Source organism: Bacillus rossius, chromosome 13, assembly GCF_032445375.1.
Source record: "Bacillus rossius redtenbacheri isolate Brsri chromosome 13, Brsri_v3, whole genome shotgun sequence".
NCBI classification, from domain to species: Eukaryota; Metazoa; Arthropoda; class Insecta; order Phasmatodea; family Bacillidae; genus Bacillus; species Bacillus rossius.
Window position 1 is genome coordinate 1423692 of NC_086340.1, and position 11546 is coordinate 1435237.

Here is an 11546-nt window from a genome sequence, read left to right on the forward strand (position 1 = left end):
AATTTTGTGTGTTTTTTGTATCTTTTTTTGAGTATTTTTATTTATTTATTTTATTTATTAGTTTTTCTTCAACAGAAAAAGTTCTTAGCAATGGCGTATGTCCAAAAACTTACATCAAGTCATGCACTCCCATTGCACAAATCTTTTAAAGATAACATAAATTACTACATCACTAGGTATTAACTCTTCTGCGCAGAAAATGTATAGATAGCCAATGTAATAACCAGCTACAACACAATTTTTTTTATAGGGATGTGTTTTTTAGAACTTTATTGATGCAAAAACATTTTAGTGTTATTTAATAAGACAAATTAAATATCTCAAGCTAGACATAGACATTTATGAAATTGATTCCAAGTTTAATTTTAACAATCTCGTATAAAAACTATGTATTCTGATCTTGTGTTATTAAGAGTAGAATTAGTATTACATAGAATGTATATTAATATTGAAGTATTGATGAAATTACTTACTAATGCTGTGTTAATGTTTTAGGCGCAGAAAATGGGAAGTTCCAACAGCAGAGGTACATCGTGGAGACTATAACAATGACAACGGTAACGGAGAGACGGATAGTGAGGGAGGCCGATGACAAACATCGAAGGGATGCCAAGTCGAGAAACTGTTCTGCAGAATGTGACAGCTCACGTCTTAACGGCATCTTGAAAGGCGGGAAGTTGTGGAAGAGCACCGATAACTCGCATGCGGTGGACGAGACATCCACATCATTCTCGGCGATCAAGGAGTCCGAAAGTTCGATCAGCACAACGGGACGGAGGTCAGTCCACTTCTCCGAGCAAGCTACAGGCCAGGATGTCGCGGTTGGGCACCAGATGTCTGGAAACGAAGAGGCCTCCTCGCCAGACTCGACCGAGTTGACGCTCACGTTCCGCTTGGGCAACCACGTGATGGTCTCCAACAACACCCGGCCCAACTCCGCCGTCAGGCAGCTGTTCCCATCGTCACAGAGACTTTTATCGCCCCCGCCACTACCACACCGGGATGACGAAGACGATGACGATACCATGCAGCAAGAAGGTAACCCAAGTAAACACCCGAGTGATGGAGTGTTTACTGTGACGGCAGAGTCATTGCGAGCCTTCGAAGAGTCCAAGCGCTCAAAAACAACTGCTTCGACACAGCAGGCTGTTGTGCAGACTTCAGCTGCTGGGGGAAGCGACAATGAAAGTCCTAAGACACAGATAAGGCGCACAATCGAAAGGAATGCTCTCCGCAGAAGTTTGTTACGGTACTCTAACAATCCTAGCAAGAACAAGAAAGTGACTATCCCTGTAAAGAAAAACCCAGAGAATTCTCTAGTGGAGAGAATACGAAAACTAACCTGTGATATTGATGAAGAGGATACCGATACCAAGTCAGATAAAACTGAAAGCAATAAAGCAGGAGTTGATGTCGCCACAGAAACACTAGCACCTATTGCGGTTATAGAGCAGATACCACCTCAAAGCAGCCCAACTGGGGAAGAAGTGAAAAAATCACTCGAAAGAGCCGCTAAATTTATCGCATCTCCGAATTCAGAACACTGTGCTCGATTAGTGGATAAAACTGCATCGCCATCTGCATCAACATCATCTTCCAACTCTTCTGGGTCAAGTTCTTCGACTTACAAGAAGCTAACAGACCTGTTCGCTCGTCGTAACAATGCCATACCAGATTCTCCCACTGTATCGGTTCAAAATGATGCAGACATTTCTCAAGTTTCTCCTCCTCTGTCGACAGCTGAATCTCATCATTGGGGCACCTCAAGCTGCCACCACTCGGAGTGCACACAATTCAAGCCCCCTGATCTTGGGAATGGTGCCAATTCCATTGTGAATGCCAACCCTGCTAAGGACTTTGCCGGTGCTGTCTCTCCAGGATCAGTGCCAGACTGCGAAAAAAACTTTGTCGGCCCAAAGTGTGCAGTGTCAAGGATGAGTGTCACGGCAGAGGCGAGGAAGCAGTTTCTGTCCACTCTGGCACCCTTGACGGCTTGTGTCAGTGCCCCGCATGGGGTGCTGGACGAAGAGCGATACCAGCAAGTGGCAGCAGCTGTCCCGTCAGACAGAACATCGGTCACAAGCTCCAGCACTGGAGAGGAGACCAATTACACTCTAGATGACATCGACGAAGCACTGAAAGAAGAACAGAAAGCTCCGCAGCCGGACTTGGTGGTCGGCACGCAGACGGACATAAATGGGGGAGGTGCTGTCGACGAACTTGCTTTGTTCGTCCAGCAAGATGCTGGTCGCATCGAGAGGATAAAGAAGCGGTACGGTTTGAACAGTTCCGGGGGGACCCCAACTGCCTCAGACGATGACGAACATGATGATTATGGCTTTAATAGACGTCCCTCGGTGAGAGGCATCAAACCTCGGTTCTGTTCCACTAGCGAGATCTTGAAGCAGATGCAGTCACAGCTGTATCCGCCAGGACTGGCGTGCTCTGCACGGGTCACGTGGCCTCATTGCCAGCCGGTGACAACAGATGACTCGAGCGCAACGTATCCTTCGCGGCGAAGGAGCACCATGCCATCGAGATGCGGTGCCACCATGCCCGTCCTGCAAGAGGAGAACCCTTATGGATCCCCTATCGACGTGAAACAGCAGTCGCCTCAGCAGCAGCCCGAGCTAGAGAGGTCGCGCCGCTACATCACGCCCAGCCAGATCATGTATGCATCAACAGGGAACCTGTACCAGCATCCACAGCAGATCATGAGGATAGGCGGTGGCTGCAGTGACATGTACCTGCCTCATCCAGCAGCCTCCAACTCACCACCTCCTAGACCCTACCCACAGCTCCAAGACCCTCACTTCCTGGTGGACGACGAGCGGTTCTCCTCGGTGCAGAGCCTGGACCGGAGCTGTGGCGGCAGCTTCAGCCGGCGGACAGGGCCTTTCCAGCAGGGCCTGACAGACATGAGGGTGTCTCCTGTGTACACTGCGCCCTTCCCCGACTCGGCAATAGTCGAACCGCACTACAGCACCCTGCAGTACGCCAAGACGGGGCCAACATCGGTGATCAGGCTGGGGCAGGGCCAGCAGCAGACCATCAGGGTGCCGTACCCCTCGGGCACTCCCGTGCAGGTGCACCTGCTGGCCAGGACGGGGGTCGGCGCGCCGAGGAGCGACTCCCCGCCTGTGGGGCACCAGGCACCGACCTCCCAGTTCTGCGGGCAGTACCCATACCCGTTCCCCGCGCAGCCAGCGCACTACGCTGTGGCGCGCGGTACTCAGACGCCCGTGCCGCCCAATGCCAGGTACTGCACTCCCCAGCAGCCCATCACCCGCACCTCGTCTCCCCTGCCGTCTTCCCCCACCAGGAGCAAGTTCAGCGAGCGGGGGGTTCCTGAGGGAGCCGCCAGCTCATCCCCCAGCTTCCCTCAGGACTCGGCCTACCCCTCCACCCCCGCTTCCACCTCCGTGTACTACGCCATGAACGTTTGACACGATCGCACCTACTACTACTACTGCGGCGTGCTGTCCTCCAACGAATAGCTGTCTTTGTATCGTCTGTCTTCGTGTCCAGTCAATCACGGTGCTTCCCTTCGCAACAGCAGCTCGGAGAGGCCATCTGCGCCTTTGTGGAATCTCTCTCGCATCTCGACCGCAGTGGAGAAAATTGCGAGTTTCACCCAGTTACTGGTCTTTCTGTATGTGCGTAGTTAGGAGATTTTCCCACCAAATATTGTTCGTACTGTTTTCTTTATTAATTTGTAGTGTATTTGTCTACCTGTTGAAAATCATCCCATTCCATGGAAAGTACATAAAATGTGGACAACAGGTGTAGTTACCATTCATGCGCATCATCTCTCAACGTTGGAATAAAGAGATTTTGTCACACGAGTGATCAACAAACTGACTGAATTAACTTTTAAATAGACACTTGTATTTTGATATTGTATTTTCCTGTTAGAAAGCCATTATTTTAACATTATTTATTTGTAAAAATAACAATTGTAATTTTTAGCATTCAAAACCAAATATGTTGTTTGAATGTACCTCATATTTTATAATATGTATTCTATTAGCTCTAAGTCATCAAAATGTTAACTAGTAGGTCATGTATTATCTTCACTAAATAATGCATAGACATGCTCTCAAACTGTGCTATAACCAAAATATTTGTTATAATCTATCGTACTATAACGCCCATGGTTACCTATGAAAATTACACATAGTTATTATTATATTTTAAATACATTTGTCGTAAACAATAATGCAAAGTTTTTGAAGAAAAAACTTTTGTGAAAGAAGGAAAGATGTTAAGAGTTTATATGGGCGTGAAAAATTGTATTATTTGTAAATGGATTACTGTCTTTCATAGTGACTATGACCTGTAAATAATTTTATTCACTGAAATCCACCATTTATAAAATGGTGAAGTGTTGACTGTAAATATCTTCCGGAGGTGCATTTTTTTAAGGTTCTATTCTTACATTAAATTTAGAACTTAAAGAATGGCCTACAAATGCATAAAGATCTCTTTTTCACTTAGTATGAGGAATTAAGTATTAAGTAAAATGATGCTAGAATTAAAGTATCAGTATATTTTTACAATGTCTGTAAGAGTAATAATTTCATAAAAACCCCAAAGTTAACATTACTGTTTATTGTAACTGCTTAAAAAAATTATTTAGTTGGTTGCTTGAATTTTTATACCACTATTCAAACTTTTAAGTAGATTTTTCTGGTAATGCTAAGAATGCCTTTATTTAAAACTTAATATCTAAGTATCACTAATAAGCACTTGTCTTTTCAATGGCATAAATAAATGAAAAATTAACCCAAAATGATTTTCGGGAATAAAAATTCAGCATTAAGTGAAACTCAATGAGTAACTTTAAGTCGTTTGGTGACATAAGAATAGGAGACAGGCACAAACACTCTATAATAACCCACTGCACGTTTTCCACCAAGCTTTGTTGCTGGCACTGCATGCTAGCTCCATGCCAAACATCTTATGTGCTGACAGTTACGCTGCATCAATCTAAAAAATGAAAATATTTCACGCCCGCGTTATGCGAGACAGTAAAGGCAGAGCGTCAAGAGACCACCCTCATTTATTTATATATTTGGCAATAATGCCTGTACTGGGGATGGACAAGTATTAACAGTTTATTGAGAGAGTGTGTTCTCGCTCAATTATTGCAGCCATCTTGATCACATTTGTAGGCTAAAAGATGTTTGATTTACGTAGTAAAGTTAAAAAAAATTATACAACCTTGCTAGCTGTTTTATTATTTGTTTAATATATATGGTAAGATGTATAACATTTAACGTGAATTTTCTATTTAGTTTGCAAGAATGTGCTATCATCGTATGCGCCAAGGTTACAACCGAGGGGTGACTTCTCAGCTCACTGGAGAGTGAACCAGAGTGGACTAGAGGGCGAGTGATTTGGCCTAATAGCAGTTCTGATAGAAAGGTCCAATAATACGATCACAAATTTAGGCTGTAAGAAAAAAGTCCAGTTTTGACTTGTACTCTTTGATTTATTTTGTAATCACCCTTTTATAAGTAAAATAATGTTTACTACTGACTTTTAATACTAAAGCCACAAGAGCTGGCTTTGCACTTTAACAGGCCATTGACTTTATGCTATTTTGACCATTTTGTCTTATACACTTTTTCCTGAGCAGCATAGACATAAATGTTAAAGTTGTTCAAGTAACTTACGGCTCTGTCTCACACGCATGTTTTTTTTTCTTGATTACTTTTACTTACGGACTATTTCTATAATTTTAAATTGTTGCCGAGTGGTGTGAATCTGCCAAAAATATTTTCAACAGATATTCTCGTAGTGTAATATCATGGGTGTGAAAAGGCATGCAAGTGTTCATAATTATTTTCACTTGCGCAATTTGATACACCAATTTTTTATGTATATATAAGTGAATCCCTTTTGAAAAATTGTGCAGCGGAGCAACAAATGCAAGGGTCATTTAATTTTTACTTTATTAGGAAATACAACAATAAATGCAAGAATAAATTTATTACCAATTATATTAATTATTAAAATAATAATGGGTGCGTGTACTTAGGTACACGCGTGAGAAGTTATACTTCTTTGGCATCATTAAAAAATAGTTTTTAATTGCATGCAAATTATTCTCCATGGTAGCGTTAAACGTTTAACGCAACCTTGTTGGAAGTCACATTAGAAGTATAACATCAATATTATACCTAAGTACACACACCCATTTTTTTAACTTTAGAAACAGCAGTAGCTATTATTCAAGGCTATGTTATGAATTCACTTGTTTTAAGTACACTTTATGCAAGAGAAGCACAGGGCATGTGACATGTCAATGAGTTAAAGCAGGCGAGAGGCTGGGTCTGCAACATACTTGACATGGGCGGTTGCCTATGAGGCCAAAACGTTCATTCGAACGCAATAGAAAGCTATTTCAGAATAATGACGTGACCTATACCAATACAAACTTAATCAAAGGACCTACAGGCTGCATGCAATGAGAAGTTAACTGTGAAAGGGTATCCGAATTCTTTTGATGTTAACGCAACCTTGTGTATCAAAAAAGAAACAATTTTTGGCAGTAAATTGTGTTGACAAAAATTTACAGTATTTTTAGTTAGTTTACAATACTTACACGTTCAGTTTCGTCTTTCGACAGCAATAGGTAAACATAGACAGCAGTTGGCTGGCCAAGTAACAGACTATGGTTACATTTTTACTAAAGACACTCAAATACCAATGGGATGCATGTAAGGGCACATGTGACTCCCCTTTCACAGAAGGCTGCCTTGGCGATTCTGTAAGGATCATTTCAACTATTCGGATGAACAACAAAAATGGCTTTGACATCCTTTAAGATGCATTTTTCAAGGATCCTGAAGGCTGATGGTTCCTTTATAACGAGGCATTCTTAAACAGCAAAATTGTCTGTGAAGACATTCTCAAACTATTTTTTGGCTTTTCTGCAGCTATTTTCAAACAATTCATGTACAGTTTTATGTACCTTCTTTTGTAAGAATGAACAATAACAGTATCATGCACTTTTGTGTTTTACATATTTGCATTTATTTTTGCCACGGAGATAATATAATTATCTTGTTCTCATGCTATATTAACAGCCTTACATTTTTGTATTTGTTTCAATTAACTTAAAAAAAAAAGTATAAGTTGTCTCAGTTTTTGTACAGTACACTAATAAGTTTTCGGTAAAGTTGCAGTCTGAGCCTTGTTGAAAGAAACACAAAGATGGTTTTATGCAATCTCATTGTGTTTTTGAAATGGTTGGATTTCAATAACAATGATTTGGCAGTTTTGTTTTGACAGCATAAAATATTTGCATATTTTTAAAGCTAAGTTAAACAATATCTTTGATGTTAAAAATTCCACAGTGGTTGAGAAATTATGAGCACTTTTAATGAATGATCACTTGTGTTTAATAATTCTTCAGTTTTCATAGCTGCACAGGATTCAGCCTTTTCTCTAAGCAAGGTTGGCTTGTTTAAACCATGGTTTAAACAAAGTGGGTTTTATATAAAAACCAATTTTTTTAAATAATGTATTTTTAAAAAGAATATCTTAATTTTTTTATAAATGTTCTAATTCCAAACTAACAGCAACACAAGTTAGCTCAATAATTTTCTTATGATTTATAGGAACAAAAAATTATATTCTAATCAAGATCTCATCATTTACATTATCTGAATAACTTGTAAACTATACCCAGCTAAATACTCCTGTAAAATTTAATTGATTATTGAATTGTAGACATTGTAAAATCCAAGGAATTAAATAAATTTTTATTAAAAAATTCCTATTCTGTAGGAAACACCCATTCTATGGAAAATACTCTTCTTCTGGGTAAATACCCTAAAATCCTAATCAGATGTGCACATTTGCTAGATTTCAGTTCTTTGATGTTATAACTTTTCTGGTTCAACATGAGTGGCAGAAAGTAGGATGTTGTATGGCTTTCATTTGAACATGCTGAGAACCAGAATAACTAATGTAATAAAAAAAAACTTTTTTTTTTTTTTCAAACCTTGCCTATAAGACATGTAACAAGAAAACTCATGGAGCTGTACAATGAATTGTTTAGAAATGTACTGTACTAATGTATGTGCCTAGCAAAAAATTACTAAGGGTACACACATTCACTATAAAGCCATGGTATCTCTTCTGTACTTTGTTTAAGAAATAGTTTAATTCATAAGTAATTTATCATCTTTGTATAGTTAATTTTCCATACATTTTTAATAACCTCTACATGTTAAGGAAATTGATAAAAAAAAAATTAAGATTGTGGCTTCCACGTCACAGAAATAGTTAGGAGACTTTTATTTACTTATTTTTTTTTTTAGCTTAGTTGGAATATTTTTTTGTAAATTTTCTCAAAAAAATCATTTTAACTCTGCCATTCATTATCATTTCTCTTTTTACTTGATTATATTTGGCTTTTTCTGTTTGGTTTGTGACAAGTAGGCACTTCGAAAAGGAAACGGTTACCAATGCTTCCAAAAGATATATTTTATGACTACAATTTATGTTACTCACACTGTTTATTTTAAGCATGTAACTTAGGGGGGATATATAAATACTGTATTCAACAGTGTTTATGTCATAGAATATATGTATTGAGTATAACTGGACTTTGCTAAGGCAAAGTACATAATTTAGTGTGATACCTGAAGCAAAGAACAAGTTTTTTTTCCCTCTGAAATAATACTGTTAATATTCAGCATGTATGGTCTTAGAAATAAAATTAGTATGTGCTCTGTGAATTAAAAAAGAAAAAAAAAATTCAATAACAGACTATGCAAAAATTGTACCAAAAATGGCATTTTGCAGTTTATATTTCTTCCCTTTGAACCAATTCAAGTAGATAACATATTGTTAGGATTGGATATGTGACAGCCTTCCTTCATGTGTAAAAATGGTTTATACAAAAGTTTATTTTAAATTTAATGAAATATTTTCAAATCTCATATAGCATTATTAAATACTAAATAATGCATACATGTTGTTAAAAATGCAATTTTATCCTAATATTCCTCATTGCCAATTTAAAAAGAAGAGAATGTGTCATCACGTGCATTTGCTTGTTGAAAACACTGTTTGAAAAAATATATTTTAATTTTTAAAAAACTAATTCATAGTACAAATGATAAAGTAAAATGGTTATATGTTGAAATTTTAAAATCTGCCAAAGTTTTAAGTGCTACATTATTTTTCTGTAAAATAGAATTTCAATATTGGGTTTAATCATTATTTAATCAAAAATATAAACTTAATTCATTGCAAAACATTTTACCGTAATTTTAACTAATTGTTGTTATTTTTTACATAACTATTGCCTGATAAATATTTCTACAAAAATTAATCCAAACATAATTATTAAAAATTATTTATTAAATTTTGTACATATGGAAACTGAGAATGGTATAATATTTTGTGAAGAATTATGACAACAGTACAATTTGAAACTGAAGGAAACAATACCAAATGAATGGTGAAATAAACCATTAGGTAGATTGTAAATGAAAGCGCTTCCTTTAGTTAGGTCAAAATGTTCAACTAGAGAATATTTCTAATAAACAAAGTATTTACAGTGTTAAAAGTGACTTAACTAGTAACTGTGTTGCTACTGGTGCCAAAAATTAAATTATTATGTTATTGTAAATGAATAAAACTGAACCAAAGTTTAATACTTAGGATATTGTTGTAAAGTAATGGAAATTTAATGATCTAATATTATGAGATTAGTCGTAGAAAAAAATACGTATGGAAATGTACTTATGTAGCCTTTCAAAGGCAATCTATTGTAAGTATTGAATTATATATTCTAATAAATTATGCTGGAAATGTATCTCAAATAAAAAGAGAGTTTTCTGAGAGCAGCGGAATTGTGTTGTCAGTATTTCCTCATGTTCCCTCCGTGCTCAGAGTGAAGTGTTCTCGAGCACAAAAGCACTGAAACTGTCCGTAGCGCAGTTGGATGCTAACCAGCCTTCGGTGCAGGGTTTGTGTATTCTCACTTGTCTACTCCACTAGCTTCTTGGCTTTAGGGTCAAGTCCAATGTGACTGGCTCAACCTTGACTGCCCTTGAAGACGGCTGCAACACCGCAAGCCATGTCACTTCCTCGGGTGTGATCAAACCACAGACGCCAAGAAGTAGTTGACACTTTAACTACGCAGTCTATAGTCAATATTGTACCAGTCAAAAATATTGTCCTTGAACATGTCAAAAAATTTGCTATCCATGTAAATAATGAGTCAATAAAGAGGAGAAAATTGGCTCTTTCGTAATGAAAAAAATACTACATATATTGGTCATTTATGTCCTTTTCTTTGGTAACTAAAAAATATGTTTGCAATTTTTTTAAAATAAACTGTTAACTGCTTTGTGCTAAGGCACTACCTGGGACCAGATTGCAATAACACAACCAACAGAAATGAAGGGTTTTTGTTTTCCATATCAACCTGAACTTGTGCATTCAAATTATATGCAGTACAACCCTGTTATAACATTCTCCAAGGGACCAACTTAAAAAAAAAAAAATGTTATAAGCAGGAAATCATAAAATTACATCTTCACTTTGTATAAATTACACGTGGATTGATTAAATTAAAGAGTAGCCTATAGGTAAAACAACACAAAGTACAGGAGTAATACACTAAGTACAGCAATAGAGTGGAAAATTGGTTAATTTTATTTATAGATAATACCTAATAATATGCTAAAGAAAAAAATGTTTTAAACATAACATAACTTGGAATGAAATTCCAGCTGCTTGTGATTCACCTACTACAGTTACTTTGAAAAATAATTGGTGATTTTAGTTTGTTTACTGTTTGAGCAACTTTCACTAAGTAGTCCTCAATATGCCACACAGAGCTCATAATACTGTCAGGTGTATTGTTTTGTGCACCAACAAATTTTTTTAAAGTAGTTATAGCTTCGTAGGCTTTAAGTTATGTAGGTACAACTTCAGGCTCAGCATCTTCATCTTCATGCTCATCTTGATCTGAGATGATGTCACTTGTCAGAGTTTGACAAGCTTGTAGATTGTCATCAACCACAACATACTCTTCATAACTGCCCTGGAAATTGCAGACAGTCTGCAACATTGCCCATTCATCTGTAATTGGAAAGTTATGTATAGTTAGCAGGTCTGTAGATGGAATGTCATCTGCCGCTGGAGAGTCGTCTTCGTTCAGCACATCCACAGCATTTGTATCCGTTGTCACTGTTTTCTGGAAATCTGCTTTCCGAAAACAGTTGGCAACTGTCGTAGGCAAAACAGCATCCCACGAAGCAGACAAAAAGTGCATGGCATCCAGAATATTAATCTTTTTAATAGGTTTCTTCGCTTCTAAAAATTGAAGAACTTTGTGGCACAACCGCTTTCTGAAACCCATCTTAAAAATATTAATGATGCCCTGATCTAGAGGTTGAAGGCAAGAAGTACTGTTAGCAGGCAAAAATTCTAGTCTGATATTTCTCAATCTAACATTTGGAGGATGTGCAGCACAGTGGTCCACAAAAACCAAAATCTTCCTGTTTCTGAGCCCC

The 11546-nt window shown here is 37.8% G+C and overlaps 1 protein-coding gene across 1 annotated transcript in view; it reads left to right on the top strand.

Moving 5' to 3' along the window:
- LOC134538575 (uncharacterized) overlaps window positions 1-9869 on the top strand; it is a 170500-nt gene extending 160631 nt beyond the window's left edge. The window contains exon 5 of the mRNA XM_063379999.1: window positions 496-9869. Coding sequence (XP_063236069.1) covers window positions 496-3446 — 2951 coding nt within the window. The 3' untranslated portion in view covers window positions 3447-9869. The remainder of the gene's footprint in view (window positions 1-495) is intronic.
- The last annotated feature ends 1677 nt before the right edge of the window (window positions 9870-11546 follow it).